At 42.9% G+C, this 18,959-nt stretch overlaps 2 protein-coding genes across 4 annotated transcripts; one reads left to right on the top strand and one right to left on the bottom strand.

Moving 5' to 3' along the window:
• Positions 1-1,372: 1,372 nt before the first annotated feature.
• Positions 1,373-6,987, top strand: NUBP1 (NUBP iron-sulfur cluster assembly factor 1, cytosolic). Its single transcript, XM_068147137.1, has 11 exons — positions 1,373-1,429; positions 1,503-1,604; positions 1,696-1,832; positions 2,050-2,118; positions 2,637-2,669; positions 3,366-3,456; positions 3,795-3,949; positions 5,148-5,258; positions 5,379-5,481; positions 6,197-6,280; positions 6,846-6,987. Exons 1-11 carry the CDS (start codon positions 1,396-1,398, stop codon positions 6,896-6,898), a joined length of 972 nt encoding a protein of 323 aa, XP_068003238.1. The 5' UTR covers positions 1,373-1,395; the 3' UTR covers positions 6,899-6,987.
• TVP23A (trans-golgi network vesicle protein 23 homolog A) lies at positions 2,124-18,720 on the bottom strand. Of its 3 annotated transcripts, none has more exons than XM_068147139.1 (8): positions 18,558-18,720; positions 18,384-18,463; positions 13,938-14,082; positions 12,902-12,991; positions 11,021-11,146; positions 8,502-8,628; positions 7,966-8,149; positions 2,124-3,433 (listed from the first exon to the last, which is right to left on the bottom strand). In XM_068147139.1, the coding sequence occupies exons 1-7, from the start codon at positions 18,564-18,566 to the stop codon at positions 8,022-8,024; spliced, it is 705 nt and encodes a 234-aa protein (XP_068003240.1). In that variant the 5' UTR covers positions 18,567-18,720; the 3' UTR covers positions 2,124-3,433; positions 7,966-8,021. The 3 variants fall into 3 exon arrangements, with proteins under 3 accessions (XP_068003240.1, XP_068003241.1, XP_068003242.1); XM_068147140.1 differs by having other exon boundaries at positions 2,129-3,433; positions 7,966-8,095; XM_068147141.1 differs by lacking the exon at positions 7,966-8,149 and having other exon boundaries at positions 2,132-3,433.
• Between the last annotated feature and the right edge of the window lie 239 nt (positions 18,721-18,959).

Genomic DNA, 18,959 nt, shown 5'->3' with positions numbered 1-18,959 from the left:
CGGACTGTCTTAATTATAACAGTATTGTGAGAACTTTATACACAGGCAATGGGAAAATGAAGGGAAGGTGAAAAGATTGATGTCAAAGATCTTGGAAAAAACATTTTCTTCCTCCTAATACTAAACATGGTTCTGTAAAGTAGTGCACACATCTATGTACATTAGAAGCATTTTGAGGCAGGAACTGTCATTTGCTGAATGTTGGTAAGGTATTCCCTGCTAAGGATCCTCTTTAAGTGATTGGTTTTGCAACTGCAGTTTTCATGCACGGCTTTAGGTCAGGTACACTGTCAGCTTGTGCTGGGGTGATGAGCAGAACAAGGAACGTTTGCAATCTGTAATCCAGCTCTTGGGCTATAACATTTCAAATGGAAGAGAGAGGACAAGGCCCTGCTCAGGAAGAGCCTGACAGAATCACACAAAGGGAGCAGTGACTGGGGTTTGGTGGCCAGTACTACGGTGCAAGTTACATCACAGGCTGGTGCACACATTCTTGGTTTGGAAAATCAATTTATTACATTAATTTTTACATACCAAATATATACCGTGCCTGTCTGATTGCTCAAAGTTGATTGTCTAAGTTACAGTAGGATAATCTTCCAAAAGACTGTACCCATTAAATTAACAGCAACTGTCAACTGGGAAGGTACAGAGGTTAATCTCTTCAAGATTGCTATGGAATACATCAAATGGCAATTGAAATTATCCATATTGTCCTAGGTATGTAACTTCAGAAACACACAAGCAGTGCATTGAATACTCTCCCTAACAGTTGCACAGCACCACGCTGCGCAGTAGCACCACGCTGTGCAGTATGACGCTTGGGTCCATCTCCTGCTAGCGGCTGAGCAGGCAGAGAAGTGGAGACCCCACCGGGATTGGCTCTAGGTGCGCAGAGACCTCTCTTAGCATCAGGATGTCGGCACGGAGGAGGGCTTGTGGCACTACTGTCAGATGCTTCTGCCTAGCCTATTCTAGTTGAGAAATTTCAACAGTTTCGCAACTCGCTGCTGTCCATAAGGAAGCTCATTGAGCTTAGTCAGCGGAGCTCGGTGCTGGTCTCTTCGGTGCAAAGGGCCAGTCCGTTGCCAAGGTCGATGCTCACAACTTGCCGAAGGGCTGCCCGGCTGAGCGGGAGGCCCGCACGGCTTCGTGGTGAAAAGATGGAGGCTGACTTCACTCCCTCCCGCGCTTCCAGGGGAAAGTGACAGCGAGCGGCACTTTCCTCGCCCCGCAGCCCCGCCTCGGCCCCGCTGCCAGCCCAGGCCCGGCCTCGGTCCCGCCACCCAGTGCCCCCTGGCGGCAGCGGGGAGTGCAGGCACATGTGCGCTGTGGGCGGTCCCCGTGTCCTCCGCGCCCCCCTGGCGCTGGCGGAAGTGACGCGCAGTGGGCGCCATGGCGGAGGAGGCGGGCGGGCCGCCGCCGGAGGGTGAGAGTTGCGTCCTGTGGGTTCGGTGGGTCGTCAGCGGCACTCGTGTTGCAGCTCTCGTTGTCCATTGCAGACTGCCCGGGGATCGGCAGCACCCAAGCGGGCAGGGCCACCGCCTGCGAAGGATGCCCCAACCAGAGGCTCTGCGCAGCCGGCGCCACGGCCCCGGACCCAGGTGAGGCAGGCTGTGAGGCGGCAGGCGCTGAGACGCGGCCGCGGGGCTGGTACGGGGGGTGTGCTCTGACTGCGGCCGTCTCACCTCGCAGCGGAGGCGGCAGAGCTGCGGGAGCGGCTGCGCGGCGTGAAGCATACGGTCCTAGTGCTCTCCGGGAAGGGCGGCGTGGGGAAGAGCACCTTCAGCGCCCTCCTGGCGCACGGGCTGGCGGCGGATGAGACCAAGCAGGTGAGCAGGGCCGGCCGGACCGCTACGGTTTGAATGCGCTGGCAGGGGTGAGCACCTACGGGGACTCCTTGCAGAGTTTCAGTGCACTGAGCGCCTTCCCCTTGTTCAGGCTTTGAACGCGCTAAGTGGGGTGGAGTCTTGTTGCATGATTTAGACTTGAAAACAGTCTGGTGCAAGCTCGTTTCCAGTGGGGCAGATTGGTTTGTCTGTTTTCCAGGTTGCTCTGCTGGACATAGATATCTGTGGGCCATCGATCCCAAAGATGATGGGTCTAGAAGGAGAACAGGTAAATGAATGCTCAGACACGTTGTTTAAATTATTTCTGTTTAATATTAACGTTTTAGAGTTTTGTAAACTTAAAGATTATGAAAGGACTGGTTATTAGGAAATGTGTCTGGTAGTGTGCAGGGAAATACAGTGAGGTGAAGTTCAGCTTTAGTCTGTAAGAATTGTCTGCTTTCAGGATGACCAGCTCTGCAAACCATGTTTTGCTGTGTATTGGCCACATATTTGTGACTGCTTGAAGTTTAAGTAATGTTAGTACAGTGCTTTTTGTCAACCCTGGCATATTTTATATAAATCTATAAAGTCATGGGTAAGTATCTTGTGAGAGAGTTGAACAGTTGTTATTCACTTATTAATGGACATCTGGCCCTTCTGCAGTTTTTTCCTCAGCTGCCCACATAAAGCAATATTGCACCTATAGGCAGGATATCTATTTATCCAGATGTGACTTGTGTAGGTGTTCTGTGTAACATCTGTGTTTATTTCCAATATGACCTTATGTGTTGCTTTGATTTTCAGGTTCATCAGAGTGGATCTGGGTGGTCTCCAGTGGTAAGTCGTTGCAACTCTTTCAGAAAGTCTGTTGGGTTTATTTGGGTGGACACTGTCTTCTGAAGTGAAAAAGGAGTGGGGGAGGAGCAGAGGCTTTTCCTTTTAATTCTTCTTTTAATGACAAATACCCAGACTCTGTAGCATGTGGATATAGGCTGCACAGACTAAAGTGTTACATTTTGCTGATTTTTCTAATGCACTGTGGGCAATAAATAGAACTTACTTGATTTCAGGTTTTTTTGTTATCATGCAGCTACACAGCATGTCACCTTTTCAGTGACAGACAAGAAGCATCTTATACCTAAGAAAAAATGCATTAATCTTTGGAAAATGCAGGCAAAGCCTTGCAGGAGCATGGGCTGTCTAAAGATCACCCGTTGTGCGCATGCAGTTGATGCTGAGGGCAAAAGCTGCTTTTATACTTACACTGTCTCTGGTGATCTCATAAACCACTGTAAATCTTACTACAACTGTGTTTTTTCAGTCTTTGAATGTAGTTGGTGAACACTGCACAACTCCTGGAGCTTTTAATGCCTCTTGATAAGAGTGATGCATGAAGTTTTCTGCCTTTATTTTCTTAATGATTTTTTTTTCCCTCCATTTGCGTTTTCTACAAAATCCGTTTTCCAAGTTGTTTTTTCTCCTCTTCCTTTACTGTTCTGTGTGCTTGACTGAGTTGATTTACTTCTTTTGTAGTATGTTGAAGAAAACTTGGGTGTCATGTCAGTGGGATTCTTGCTTAGTAGTCCTGATGATGCTGTCATCTGGAGAGGACCAAAAAAAAATGGTATCTATCAAGTGTTTTCAACAATAATTCAAGTACTTGAAAGATTTCATACCATGAGCTTGTTTAATAATTATAGTATAGTAAGCTTTAGGAAAAAAATGAGTGAATGGTTACTCCTTTTCTTCAGTTGAACATATTAATTTAATTAAGTTAGAGGGTAAAATGTTCTACTTCAAAAATATGTTTTTAAGCCTTGCCAAAATAACTGTCCCTATACTGAAGCTGACAGCTTGGAAGAATATGTATACCTAGAGTATGAATGTTGAAGTAGACCCTGAAGTTTAATGCAGGAAGATTGATTAAATTTCTCTCTTCCCCATGCTTGCCCTTTCTTTTAGGGCTGATCAAACAATTCCTTCGTGACGTGGACTGGGGGGAAATCGACTACCTGATTATAGACACACCTCCAGGAACATCAGATGAACATTTATCTATCGTGCAGTACCTCAGTGCGGCGCATGTAGATGGTGCTGTTATAATCACTACCCCTCAGGTAGGAGAACTTAATTTCCAGGGGTAGAAACATCATGGCACTTGAAGCCAGTCCTTGGTTTAGAGTCTTTAACTTCAGAGAAATGATGGTACAGAACCTAAAGGAGCTGGCTGTCTCATTTTGTGCCTGCAGCTGGCTGGCCTGTGAGGTAGCTGGGTGTCTCTGGAGTTGGGGATCTGAGAGGGTCACTAAACCACTGAGCAGTTCACAGTCAAAAGCTGCTGTGACCTGGGTGTGAAGGGAAATGCAGCTTTCGTTTCTGTCTTCAAGGTTCGCATCATTGTGCATCTGTAACTTGAGAACAGCTTAATGTTCAGAAGGCAGTAAGAAGGTTAGCACAGTTCACCATTGTGCAAACACTGATGTGTGCTGTTAGTGACCTAGCCTGCTGCCTCCAGTAGGCAGCTTTGCAATGCACGTTTTTAGAAGCAAAGTCTGCCTGTGGAGAGCTGAAACTCAAAGTATGTTGTGTTCATTGGAAAGGAATCCCTCTGGAGATACTCAAGACCTGTCTAGGTGCATTTCAGTGTGATCTGGTATAGGTGATCTTGCTCTGGCATGGGGGTTGAACTGGATGATCTTTCAAGGTGCCTTTCAGCCCCTAACATTCTGTGATTCTGCGAACAGGAGATCAAGTAGCAAAAGGCACATAGCATTTCCACAACAGCTGAAAAAGTAAATGTACAGGAAGTGAAATGGTGAGGGTAGTACCAGACAGGTGGTGAGGGAAGGAAAAGGGAAGGTGAGAACTGAACAAGGTCAGGCAGGTATGTGCAAAGTCTGAGAGGAGGTAAACTATTTCACATTTAATTTGGGAAGAGAGAACAACCATAAGCCTGGTGGTTCTTTTCCTGTTTGCTCTATTGGGAGTACCAGGGGTCTTTGTCTAAACTGAAAACGTGGAAAACTTACACTTAAAGAACTCAAGTCAGGGGAGAAAATATCAATTTGGCTGAGTCTTGACTCAAGTCAGATTTCAAAACAGAACCACATTCAGCAGGCTGGAACTGATGTACCTGTTCTGTTGCTACTCACAGAACTGCTGCTATAGCACATTATACAAGTTTATGTTCCTCAAAATGTGAAGGGAGCAGTAGTAACATTACAAACCTCCTTTAAAATTGCTCTAAAGATGTAACTTCATGAGTTAAGCATCAAAACTTTCCAGTCAAAACAGCAGTGCTTTCAATATTTGTAGGAAGTCTCGCTTCAGGATGTGCGGAAGGAGATCAACTTCTGCCACAAAGTGAAACTGCCAATCATTGGTGTTGTGGAAAACATGAGTGGCTTCATATGTCCAAAGTGTAAGGTAGGGCTGGCTGTGTGTTGCAGTTTTTGTCTTTGCGTTGTTTCTGTAGAAAACATTGCTCCAAAAAAGCTTTGTTTTCAGGAGTGCAATATCTTAACTCTGATTTTCTTGTTGTCCCAGAACGAATCTCAGATCTTTCCCCCAACTACTGGAGGTGCAGAGAAGATGTGCCAGAACTTCAGTATTTCCCTTCTGGGCAAAGTGCCTCTAGATCCTCAGATAGGTAAAGTTCCTGTATTGCACTGCATTTCAAACAAGTTTTTCTTTCTGTACTGATGTTATTACTGGAAGATCCTGTCTTGGACACTGATAAATTGGAATATTACACATTTTGCCTCTTAGGTAAGTGCCTGTGTTTTAGATAGAAGACTTTCGAATCAGAAATTACTGGACCAGTGACACAGTACAATGTGACAATAGGAGAGTGTCAGAATAATTTATTTAGTCTTAAACTTAATCAAGACTAAGATTCAATTAGGCATCTTTTCAGATACCACCAAAGTACGACATATCTTTCCCTTCAGTGTAATCACTTGGAAGCGCAGCCTGAATAGAATCCTAACCACTGTGAATAATAATACATTGTTCAGCATTAAAACTAGTGCTTGAAACTTCAGTGTTATTGGTACCACCCAAGTTCTGTTGTGGGTAGCAAGAAGGCAAAGGCTTGGTTCCTTGCCCACTGTTTGTTAGAAATGAGTGCTTGCTTTAATGACATCAAGAACAGGTCAGTACTTCAAAACTGAGGGTTTCTGCTAGTAGTATTCCTCTGTGAAACTAAGCTGTAGATCTGGTCCTGTTACTAATACAGGGACATCTGAAAAAGAATAGATGTGAGTGGCTCTTTGGAAGGGTGTAACTGGTAGCAGGCTAGCAGGTAAAATAGAAGTTCATCTCTTCCTATTGCTTTGCTTTCATGTTTTCCCTTGTCCTTCAAGGAAAAAGTTGTGACAAAGGGCAGTCTTTCTTGGCTGAAGCACCCGAGTCTCCAGCAACGTTGTCTTACAGGAATATCATTCAAAGTAAGTCTGAAAATAGCTCAATTCTGAGCACCTCTGCAGTAAAGGCACTAACCAGAATTCTGTTGTTCTGCCACAAATAATAGAAAACAGTAGATGTGCACAGTGATTATGAAAGCAGCAGATGCAAATACTGTGTTCACCTTTTGGGGCATCAGTTAAGACAGGCTTTTAAAGCAGTCATGAAAGTGCATTGAGAAACTGGTTTCAGTTTGGCCCCAGTCACAAATTTTCTAGGGACATGGCTTTGTACTTGTGCTCACAAAAAAGTTCCAGATTCACCATCAGGCTAGTTTCAGGTGCTCCCCAGAGGTGGGTATGGTACACTTGCCTGATTGCTGCTTCCACTTCTAACTGCACAAAATAACCCTCTGAAAACCATCTAAAGAGCTGGCAAGGTGCAGGTTAAGGTTACAAACCACTGGGAGATTCCTAAAGCCATGTGCACTGTGATAGAGGCCCAGCTTGCAGGAGTTGCACCGATAGGGGTCAGAGTGATGCAACAATAACTAACTGCTGATGTGCAGCTGAAATATTATTTCTATTACCTTTTCTCTTGTCTTTGCAGGAATTCAGGAATACTGTGATCAGCACCAGTTTCAAGAAGAAAAGATTATCTAATCTATGAGTGGAGTGAAAGTGTAGCTCTTGTTGAATGATAGCAAAGTAACTTATGCCTTGACTTAATAAAAGGAATGTATTCTTTTTTATATTGCAAATAAATTCTTAATATAAGTGTCCTTGCCCTAGGTGCTTTCCATACCTCAAGATTCACTTAGGTGGTCTCAAAGCTTGCCAGAAAGCTCTAAAGTGGAATCTTTATGCCTCTTAAGTAGGTGCAGTCTGCACCCAGGGTACTAATGACCTGAATACAAAATTGGTAGTTGAACACACACACAAAGATGATCTTCTGTAGAGAGTTGAATATAAAATACCCTTGGCTGATGCTGTTGTGTGCATCTAATGCATCTGCTGTGGTCATGGACTAGACTGTGTCCTTCCTCCAGGGCTAGGGGTGTGGTGATCCCTATCTGCTCTCTCTGAGTGACATTAAGTATCTCCTTTTAGTGGAGATTTGTATTTCAGTGACCTTTTTTTTTAATACTTTGCATGTTCTAAAATAAAAACGTACAAGAATGTAGTCATAGTACACTATCTTGGTTATTACAGGTGTCAGAATAAGATTGACATATCTTAACTATCGATAACTCACTGCTTCATACAAGCTCTGTGTGAACATGCTCCATGACTTCTGTTCTTCCACTTGACCCTGAGCACTAAAAAATAAGTGTCAGGTATCTGTAATAACTAAGAGGTCTTTTGTGATTGTAATGCCTCTTTATTGAGGAATCAGAGCTTTGAGAAGTCAGCATTGTATACAGGAGGGAAAGGCAGTTTGATTTTGTGTATTGTGGTTCCAAAATTAAACAAACAAGCATCATCTTTTGATTATATTCTAACTCTTGGTTAAGGTAAGCCAAGAGTTGACTGATTGGTTTGGTTGGGTTTTTTTTTCTCCTTCAAGCAGCACTCAGTATAGAGCATAAGCACTGGTTTTGTGCTGTACAAACACTTTTTCATGGAACTTTTGAGTAAGAAAGGCTTCAAACCTTTCAGAATCCAAAGACTCAAACACAAATGACAAAATCTTGACTATAGCATGCAGGTGTTAATTACTAGCATGTTACTTTATGAAAGCTGTTCTTCACATCCAGAGCTTTAATTATTTTTGCTGCTCATCCTTTCAGTTCTTCCTTAGCTGATTAGTGCCTTTCTTCCCATGTTCTTCAGTGTGCTCTTCTGAAGTTCTTGTCTGTCCTGGAGGATGAGCATAGGAAGTGTGGGTGTTGGTATAACCTAGTGTGTGGGAATCTTAGAAAAAGCAGGGAAGAGCCTGTCAGAAGCAGGAGGGTAGAAGATAGCTGTCCCAGATGTGCCTAAGCAGAGGCACTCATAGCTCAGAAGGCATCCCTCCAAGGATTTAACTGAGAGGACATTCCTCATGTGGTTTGGAAGCAGCTCAGCTGTGAAGCTTGAGCAGGCTCCAAATCTAGAGGTGGGGTATGGCCCCCTTGAGGAGTTCCACAAGAGTGGGAGAATCAAACTAGCCTTGCCAGCAGTTATTTTGAGAACTAAGACATGGGAGGAGCCCAAGTAACAGTGTGTGGCAGGTCAGTATGTGACAACTCATGGGCTGTAGCTGATAGATCGGCTCAGTACTTACTCTTAGGAACATCTTTGACAAAAAACCTTGAAGCTGCTCTGCTGATGCTCTTTGATCCCCCTAATTTGCAGTGGATGTAGCCATATAAATTGGCAGTCTGAAGTGAGATCCCAGCTATCACAAGAGCCTGTGAACAAACAAAAGTTCAGCTGGAACAAATACAGTGCCAGATACAGACTCTACGTGTGTGTGTAAGTGTGAGTACTATTTAGATACACACATGCTATAAGAAGGAGATATTTCTTCCAATAATAAACTACCTTCTGAGAGATCCAATCACACCAAACTTCTACAAGATGCCTCTCTAAATTATCAAAGCACTGGTAACATTTTTTGTCATCCTGCGTCTTGCTAGACTTCATCACTTCCCTAAAAGCAGCTATTCAAACAAGAATCTAGTCAACAGATTCCACAATCCTTTCACTTTTTCAAGTTTGATTTGTATCTAGGTTTCATATCCAGATACACAGCACATCTGCAGCCCTGTTTAGCTGACAAACTGTCTTCTATACAAATAAGATCCTGTAACTTGCAGCTTTACAAAAAGAGCATTGGCAGACAGGAATCCATACCTGGCATGAATGGGCAGTGAAAATAAATAGATCCTTTTGTAGTACTAGAGGCTTGGCAACAGGCGGAACCCAACTGATTCACTCATGAAATGACTTACAAGAACTGTTTTTCTCAGCCTCAGCAGGTTTCCTGGAAGCTATTGTGTTTTTATTTATGTAAATTGCCTTTTACAAGCACCTGGGTAACCTGCTTCCAGTGCTGGTTCCTTCTCCAGACAGGTTTTAGCCTAGCAAACAATCTTTGCTTTTCAAAAACATGGGTGGAGCCCTGGAGAAAGCCTGCTGGTTTAATTTTAACTGTTGCTTGTTTAGCTGTGCTGTTTGGGGCACTAGAATGTGGTTAATGATTTACAATTGATTTGTAACTGTGGATTAATTTCCTCTTTAATAAAAAAATGTAATCTTGGCTGTTACTGGTTATGTAGTTGCAGAGCTATAGGCTGGGGTCGGAGTGGCTGGAGAGCTCCCAAACAGAGAGGGACCTGGGTGTGCTGATCAACAGCTGCCTGAATATGAGCCAGCAGTGTGCCCAGGTGGCCAAGAGGGCCAATGGCATCCTGGCCTGCATTAGGAATAGTGTGGCCAGCAGGAGCAGGGAAGTCATTGTGCACCTGTACTATGCATTGGTTAGGCCACACCTTGAGTACTGTGTCCAGTTATGGGCCCCTCAGTTTAAGAAGGACATCGAAACACTTGAACGTGTCCAGAAAAGGGCAACAAGGCTGGGGAGAAGCCTTGAGCACAACCCCTGTGAGGAGAGGCTGAGGGAGCTGGGATTGTTTAGCCTGGAGAAGAGAAGGCTCAGGGGTGACCTCATTGCTCTCTACAACTACCTGAAAGGTGGTTGTAGCTGGGAAGGGGTTGGTCTCTTCTCCCAGGCAACCAGCACCAGAACAAGGGGACACAGTCTCAAGCTGCGCCAGGGAATGTTTAGGCTCGAGGTGAGGAGAAAGTTCTCCACCGAGCGAGTCATTCGTCATTGGAATGTGCTGCCCAGGGAGGTGGTGGAGTCACCATCCCTGGAGGTGTTCAAGAGGAGATTGAACGTGGCACTTGGTGCCATGGTCTAGTCATGGGGTCTGTGTTGATAGGTTGGACTCGATGATCCTCGAGGTCTCTTCCAACCTTAGTCATACTGTGATACTGTGATCATAGTGTCATAGTATCAGTCAGGGTTGGAAGGAACCACAAGAATCATCTAGTTCCAACCCCCCTACCATGGGCAGGGACACCCCACACTAGATCAGGCTGGCCAGAGCCTTGTCCAAGACACTTTTTATCTGTTGAAACTGAATTAAGAAATTGTACTTAGCATAGCTAGGAACTTGACAAAACTAATTCTAGGGCAAGTGAAACAAGTGAAAACATAAAGATTTCATAGACAGAAATATCTTAAAGTAATATATGGAGTAAATTTTGTATTAAGAAAAATGTGGATTTTTTTTTAAAGTAGATGGCTTATAAATACAGTAGCTGTAAAATACATTCTTACAGCTCAATTTATCAAGCTTTTAAGCACCTTGATACTGATTCTGTTGAAAGGGAATGGTACCAGAGATCAAAAATCCTCACTTTTAAGAGTATGTAACATTCAAGCCCCAAGGATATGTGAAAACCTGAAAACCAGCACCACTGGTTCATATTTTTTTGTCCTCTCCTATTAGATTCACTTGTCTGAGATAAGATGGGGAAAATTAAGTTGTTACAGTTATGAAGTCTGTAATTTTGCCAGCCACTTGAAGGTCATGTTAGATGAAGGAGCTGACATCCTACTAGGAGAGGGACTAAAAATTACTAATCTGCTCCAGAATGCAGGGCTCGACTACAGAAACTCCATGGTTCCTGTTAGTGGAATTTCTGTCCCCTTGGAAGACTGGATTCAAGACTGTTGCAGAAGTCCTCTAGCAACATTAACAGCCATAGGTCTTTCAGTACTCCCAGACTTACCAGCCATTTCAGCTTCAAGGAGAACAAGCTGCTAAAGAAAAACACTGTCCAAATAACTGGGCAGATAATGAGACCAAGCCAAAAGATTCGAGCTTCAGCTTCAGTTGAGGCAGCTATTGTAGGCACCTAGACGGAAAATTATTGAAACCACTGGTCACAGAGACAAAATCCACAATAAATAACAAATCAGCAGAGGAGAAAGAATGGACAAAATTGCTTCTTCACCTACATTTCACTTATTACATACATAGAAGGAAGATTGAATAAGAAGAGAAGTAGCTAAACCCAAGTTTTCTGCTTGATGCCCTGCTGTACCTGACAGCATTTTGTTTTCAAAGGTTCTGGTGTCTGCTCACATATAAACGAGATTATTATTCTTTTGGTCACTGATAGCTCCCACTAACACTACAGATTAGTAGCATTTCAAAGTCAAAGTTCTGTTACACTGATAATTGCTTTTACACTTCAAAACTACGAAGGCAATTTTGATTCAAACATTAGATTCAAACTTTACCAAGGCCTAGGGAAGTGTGAAACACAAGGCAGTGTAACAAGCAGAGCTTTAGTGTAAGCATTTCTGTCTGTACTGTAGATTCATGGCAAGTACTGTGTTCATAAATCAAAACCATGAGGGGACAAGAACCAGTCCAGTATTGGAAAAGCTATTGTATCTAAAGTGGATATTACTGCAATGATCTGTTGCAAGTGCTAACAAGCAGCTTTTAAAGATTGCTCATAGGATTCAATCAGTTGGTTCCAGTTCAGACAACAGAATTCTCATAACAGTGCTCATGTCCATACATTTTCCCAAAAACATGCAGTTTCTTCATGTATCTTGAATCTTGCATGAAGCTTTCTGTTCTGATATGTAAACTACAGTGTTGCTAAGACCACTGTGGTTTCAAAAATGCTGCTTCTGTAATACAAGTGTTGGACACCATAGTTACTGCTGGCAGCTCTCTTGTTTTCTAGTGCTCTGTTTGTGTTCTGGGAGGCCAAAAAACTCAGAGCAGGCTGCATAAGGCCCGGGTTACAGATTTCTCCAGGTCAGCACATCTCTTGTGTCTCTTTTTACACCAAAAGGCTCATTGTTAACTCCTAGTGCTTAAAGTGAATTGTTCAGAAGGTTCTGATCTTTCCTAGGAAACCAAAGTTCAAATTCTCACTCCAAATCTCCAAGTATTCAATCACTTTCAGAAATACCAGGTTCAGGACTGGAAAAGAAAACCCTTTGCACTCTTCCACTCTGAAAACTAAAGTCTTTTAGCTCACTTTCAGTATCTCAAATTCTCCATGTAAAAATAAGACTCTTCCATCCATGGTGAGGCAGACAATGGCATCCACCTTGTAAATACAGTTAAGTTTCTCTATCTTGCCTAAAAAAGCCCTGAAAGCCTGAATAATTACATGGTGTCTTTTTAGCCCAGGGTGTTTGGGGAAGCACTAGCAGCATCAGAATGCTCAGTGATTCCACACTGTATTCCATGAGCATGCATAAAATATTTGTTTGAAAATACTGAATTTGAACTATTCAGCATTGCTTTCAACACACAGCTTTCCTGAAGAGGATACTGTGTTGGGATTAATGAGATGAAGATGTGTTCATTATAAGATGTTATCACTAAAAAGTAGAACTGCCAGAAATGCTTTATACCAGTAGTACCATGCTATGAATATTTATTCTGCTGATGCATATGATGACAATGTTGGGAGACCAGTTTTGTCCTGAATGCTTCCAGGATGTGCTTGCAACTGAATGCTTTCCACAGACGCTGGATAAACAGTAACTGTTACAATGGGTCTCTGTTACTTTATTTGACTTAGTATCAGCTCTACAAGCTTTCCTAGGGATTCTGTGCCTACTTCTATTAACAGGCTTACCCTTTTTGCTTCAAACACCCAGTGACTCTTTCCATCTTCATCAATCTGGTTCCACCAACGCAAACCAACCAAGAGTCTTCCTGTCACATTCTGGTCACAGAAACAATTATTTGCATTAATAACTTGGAAAATTCACTTGTCAGACTAACAATATGGGGGGGGGGGGAGGAAGGCAAGCATGTCTGAAATCATAATATTTCATCAAATATTAAACTAGCTCTAAAAGCTGTGCCAGCTTGAGCACAACTGTGATAAAGGATGAATGAGTTACCACAAACTTAGAGGCCTTTTCTGACATGACAGCACAATAGCATTGACTTAGATTAGAAATTTATAGGATGTATCTTTTCTAAGTCAGTTTGTTGGGGAGCCTCCCAACAAATATATTTCCCCAGTAAGAGAAAAGAATGATGAATAACAACACCCTAAAAAAATAGAAGATTAATTATAAGGAAGTAAACTGCATGGAATTAGGCAAACCAGGTAAGAAAACCTTTCTGCACCTGGATGAACACTACAAGTTTTCAGTATACTGGAGATGCACCAACACTTCCCCTCTACAAAGCAAAAGCCTTGTTCCAGTGGAGCCCTTGAGTTTCTGAACTGGTCTGACTCATCTGCCTGCATGTGACTAGGACATTGATGCCACAGCTGTGCCCCCAGGGGCCTTCTGCAGCCCCTGCATGCTAGGTCTGGGTATACAGCTTGGGATATCCTTTGGCATCCACTGCTGAAAACAAGCAATGCTCATTTATTTTTTCCTGACAGGGGAAGGGTACAAACAAATCTACCTGTGGCAAGGCAATTTTCTCACCATACTTAGCAGCTCTCACCAGCCATAGAGAACAAGGAGATGAACAGTAACTAAGATGTCTACATGTCTTAACTAAAATAGGCTAGACATTTAATAATTCAACAATACACACACATGTACAATATATGCAATCAATACACTTATTTCCTTTTTTGTTTGGTTGTTTTATTTAATGGCATACAAAATACTTTCAAAGGCAGTTACTTTTCAGGGTCATCTTACCTTAACTGACCAAAAGTCAAAGGATAGAAGGAGGAGAACAGTGACAAAACAGGCAACAAAGCTGTTGCTGAACCAGTCACAGAACAAGTAGGTAATAATAGCACTCACTCGGAAAAACAGGTGGAAAAAGGTGGCCAGTGGGTGCCTAGAAAACAAACAAAAGCAGAGCACTGAAGAAGTAACGGGACAAGAAATGTTACAGTATTTGCAAGTGTAGCATAGCACAGCTACTTCTAATCTACAATGGTATTTTGGTTTGTAGCTGCTCTTATTTCATACACTTATGTGTATCTTCATTATCAAAGCACCAAGATTTCCAGTAACTAACCCTCAATCTAAAGCTAGAATGTGTGGTTTCTGACAAACTTTCTCAAAGACAAAACAAAATCCAGAGTTTTTCACCAGTTTCTTTGGCATTTCATGAAGAAATTTAGTGGTTTTGTTCAACATTCTACCCTAAAATCCCCAACATTTAATGAAATAAATCAGCATCACAAGGCACAAATTAATTGGGACAGATCTCATGTTTTTCAGAACTGTTCTGAAAAGAAGAACAGGAACTTAAAAAAGAAAAAAAAAAAAAGCTGTTTGGTTTAGGACAAAATGAACCTTTATATGTAATGTCTGCAACAAAACACTTCCTGTTTCAGAGAGAGTACAATCTGGGAAGCTAACAGCTCTTATGAATGAATGTTCATTAACTTCATTAGATATTTGTGCTTTGCCTGTAACAAAATAAAAGGGAGTTTCAGTGGAAGAAGTAACTCTGTGGCATGGAAAAATGGCCTGTACAGTGAGAGCAGGGTTTGGGGAATGCTACATTGCTGTCAGGATAATATGCCAAGTACAAAAACTTACCCTGTACAGCTGTGCTTGTATTAATTAAGCATGACAAATAACTAGAGGCCATGGCTTTTAAGTAACTTCTTCCCTTGAAGCTGATTGATTATAACTGTTTTTCTAAATAAGGTTTATTTATTTTTTCAGTCATGAATTGTTTCATTAAGCTCCTCTGTAAACAACAATAGTTTAGCCTAGGTCATAATTAATTATTCAACTATTAAATTGCTTTTTCTATTGTCCATGATAAAATGATACATATAGCATACACACAATTATAATTATTATAAATAGATTAAAATGGCAATAGTTACTCCATTTATGTCTTTATTTCACTATTATTATTCCATAGCTATTTAAGTGTTCTAGTAATTATCTATATTGTGTACTGGAAATACTGTGCTTGTAGTCCTACACACACATGACTGGGTAAGCAAGAATGATACAAAGCTGTAGTTTATATTTACTCCTGATTATGCCCATGCTAACCTCAAACTTTCCAAAAACTGATTTAAAACTAAACATGTGACATTTTGAGCAAGAGGAGGTTTTTCTGCCCTGAGCAGATGGGTGGGTGGCGTAGATACTGTGAACCCTCAAAACTAGATAGTGTCTTGCTACTTCAAGTCTTGATCTCATTCAGGAAGATGCAAGAGTTCATTACGTAAGTGGTATCTTCTGTCTGTACAAGCTATTCATGGAGCACAACCCTTAAGTACATCAGGGTGGATGGAGCTTTTGTAACTGTATCAAGTGCTTCAAATGTGAAAGTAACTTTGGAGAAGCAGTGCTTAATTTTGGAAGTCAGATGATGAATTACAGTTTGGATGCTGTATCTGTTCCAACATAAAACTCTGGAGAGTGTTTAGTAGAAACCAGTACATGAGCAAGAGGCTCACATTTATTCCAGCACTAAGCACTTTATTGAGACTCTGGAATGTCAGTTCTCTCACAAGGGTATGACTAACCAAGGGACTTGCAGATTCTTGTCCTAGGGCAGGAGTATGAAGATATATCAAAACTTACACCTCACTCTTACAACAACTCTCAGTCTCAGAAGATCTCCACATATTTATGCTTTTTTACAAAAAAGCCCAAATTCTGAAACTAATGCAATCCAGTAAATAAACTGTGTTCACTTCCTCACTTAACAGAAGCATTCTCTCAATTCATAGCCATCAGATGAAACATTTAGCTCCTATCATATATAAACAGACTTTTTTACCAAGGAAATAATCCCAGATAGATAAAAATGTCTTTTAAAGCCTGAAGGTAAACCATCTGCATCCTCTTTGAAACAAGCAAACAAAAAAAAACCCAAAACAACAAACCCCACAACTTCACAGCCTGTAAATGAATGCACTTATATTGAATTCCATTGTAATTTTTTTTAAGCTTCTTTTCACAAACACAATGGCATTAGGAGATCAGTATATAAACTAACATGATTTCTTGTACTAATGGAAGGCAGTACAGGCTTTAAAATTTTTATCATTATTCAAGTACAACAAAGAATAAAGGTAACCAAATCCTGCACTGGCTTTGGTTGGCACACATTTGCACCTGAGAGCAAGGCAACCCTCTCACCTGGACTCTTAGTTGTCCTATCATATCTATGCCAGTGTAGATCTGGAGCCTTGTGGCTAAATGATTATCACAACCTAACCTCTGCTCAGTTTGCAGGCATGATGCCTATCAGGATAGAAATGAGCTGTTATGAACTTAATTGCATCCCATATTAAAGAATCAAACTGGGTAAACCACAAGAAATTTGTTCCCAGTACCTGCTCAGAAGCACCACAGCCACACTCTACACGCTGCTTTTTGTACCTCTGCCTGGTACTTCAAAATATCTAGGCAAATTTTGAACAAACAAGCTCATGGGTTTGATCAACCTGTGCTATTTATGTGTGGAAAAGAAGTTATGGAAGTACCCACTAACTACATCACAATCCATACTGCAGTGGGTTGAAATTCCCACAGCCTGAAACTACCACACACACCCCTTTTGCTTCTAAGTAGCACATGCACCTAACCTGGAGAATCACAAAAGCACAACTGTCATAGCTTACACAGTTCCTAACCAGCTACAATATATATGAAATTGGTATAAGGAAAAAGGATTGGAATGTGTCATCATGCCAGCTAACACAAGAAGAAGATTTGGCAGTTCATGGGTGTGTTTCAGGCTGGTTTGCACAAGATTATTCATAAATCTTCTGTGTGAACAGTGTAAGGAGTTTCATGTCTATATTCTGTCTCAGAAAATTTTTTAGTATTGTCACAATAAGGGCAAGAAATAGCAGCAGTCTCTAATAAGCATCCACACAAAGTAGATCAATTATTAGTATGATTTATGGATACTTTGCCTATGTTTTTAAGTAGCATGAACCAGCAGGAACAGATCCCTAGAGTAAAGTAACTGGTGCTGTAGACCTCTTACAAACATTTCAGGGTGGTTTCACTTCATGCTAACTCTAGTCCCATAAATTGAATCTGACTTTTTAGTTTAGGTTAATCCTTTAGGCTATGTGCACCAAAATATAAACCTTTGTTTAAAACATATGCTGCTGCTAAAGCACAGAAATACTGCAATTCTGGAAATGTCAGCCTTGTGCCATGGCTGACTCATCATGCAATTGCAAAGTCCAATGGAGTAGAAGGGCAGAAATCATCAACCACTAATAAAACAGAGCAATTGTATCATAAAGCTACAATTCTTTGTTTGAACATCTCTGATAACATCTCTTATTTTTTTTTTGTTTATGCCTACAATAAATATTAACATTGTAATGGGCCAGAGTAAACTAGAGCAACGTGGGAGTGAAGAAAGTAATATAAATCAAGCCTAATTATATACATTATTGATGAGTGTATACACATGCATAATTCCTTTAGACTTATTTTCCCTTGACAGTCTTTGGAGATTCTTCAAAAGGCACTAAGATGGAACAACAGCTGTGTCACCTGGGATCTAGGGGTGGACAGAGCTGTAGAATGGCATCTCTGGTAACATAACGTAGGCTGAAAGAGGAGATGGATCAGTGGTTTGGGTTTTCTTAAGTAACAGCTACAAAGATAAGATTGTTATAGTTATATTCCACATAACACTGCATCGCTCAGTAGGAAAATGCAACATTCCTATTGCAAGTAACTGTTGTTTCCTTTCAGCTGGATGTGCAATGCAATGCAATGCAATGCAGGATGCTGCACAACTTATTTTGCTGAATATGGGCGCTCTCTCCACTTCTCCAGCTCTAACAAAAGCACTGGTTGGCTGGTTTGAGTTTTCTTGTGGTGTGTTGGGTATGTAAAATTTCCGTTTCCACCGGCGGGAGGTGGCTGAGGCTGCCGGGCAGCCGGGCTCGCTGCAGCTGTGAGGCTGGCAGGCCCGCGGGCCCCGCCTGCTCCAGCCCGTGCCCAGTACTTAGCATCTCCCCAGCTTGCCCGGACGGCCCGTCCCAGCGCCACTCCCTCTGAAATACGGGAATTAGGTGTTTAAACGCAGTTTATTGCATTTCACTGCAGCAAGGGCTGCCCAGGCCCCGTTACCTCAGGCGGGCGCTGAGGCCTCCGCGTCGGACCGGGAGCGCTCCGCAGCGTTACCTGATCTTTGCTTTCCGCAGCGCCAGCTCCTCCTCGTTCCCGAAGTCGAGGGACACATCCTCGGTGTCGTCCACCAGCGCCTGCGGCAGGGAGCCCGTCAGTGGGGAGGGGCCAGGGGAGCCGCGCCACCACCCGCTCTCCCGCCGCGCCCTCACCGTCCGCCGGCGCCTCTACCTGCTTCATCCTCCGTCTCAGCCGGCCCGGCCCGGCTACAAGCCGCGGCGGTTGCCAAGGCCCGAGAGGTGTTTCAGGGAAAAGGGTCCGTGCTGCCGCCTGCCCTGGGCGAGCCTGCAGCGGGGTCGGACCAGCCCTGCCCTCCGCTGCGCTGCGCTGCTGGTGGAGGGCCGGAGCGCGGGACTCGACCAGGGGCGGAGGCAGGCTGCGCCTAGCGCGGGCCGCGCTCGGCGCTTGAAGCGCCTCGGAGCTGGGCGACCCCAGACAAACTGGTGGCAGTCCTGATCTCGGCGGGGTCATCTGTTTTTTCCCTTACGTCTGTGTCGATGAGGTGCATTTACCTGTCACCTTCTTTCCTGGCACGCTCAGGCTTCCAGCGGTTGCCGAGGCCTGGCACCGTCA

This window comes from Melanerpes formicivorus, unplaced genomic scaffold, assembly GCF_026170545.1.
Source record: "Melanerpes formicivorus ecotype bairdi unplaced genomic scaffold, bMelFor1.0.p_v2 SCAF_14, whole genome shotgun sequence".
In the NCBI taxonomy this organism is placed as follows: domain Eukaryota; kingdom Metazoa; phylum Chordata; class Aves; order Piciformes; family Picidae; genus Melanerpes; species Melanerpes formicivorus.
The sequence above is the reverse complement of the archived record's forward strand: the minus strand, read 5'-3'. Positions and strand labels throughout refer to the sequence as shown.

What these genes read in the sequence shown, in the direction of transcription:
- NUBP1 (XM_068147137.1), top strand. Translation starts at nt 1,396, where the DNA reads ATGGCGGAGGAGGCGGGCGGGCCGCCGCCGGAGG. An exon ending in CGCCACGGCCCCGGACCCAG is followed by an intron (nt 1,605 to 1,695) that starts GTGAGGCAGGCT and finishes CTCACCTCGCAG; the next exon opens with CGGAGGCGGCAGAGCTGCGG. An exon ending in GATCTGGGTGGTCTCCAGTG is followed by an intron (nt 2,670 to 3,365) that starts GTAAGTCGTTGC and finishes CTTCTTTTGTAG; the next exon opens with TATGTTGAAGAAAACTTGGG.
- TVP23A (XM_068147139.1), bottom strand. An exon ending in CTGCGGAAAGCAAAGATCAG is followed by an intron (nt 14,083 to 18,383) that starts GTAACGCTGCGG and finishes TTTGTTTTCTAG; the next exon opens with GCACCCACTGGCCACCTTTT. An exon ending in CCTTGAAGCTGAAATGGCTG is followed by an intron (nt 8,629 to 11,020) that starts GTAAGTCTGGGA and finishes GTTTGTTCACAG; the next exon opens with GCTCTTGTGATAGCTGGGAT.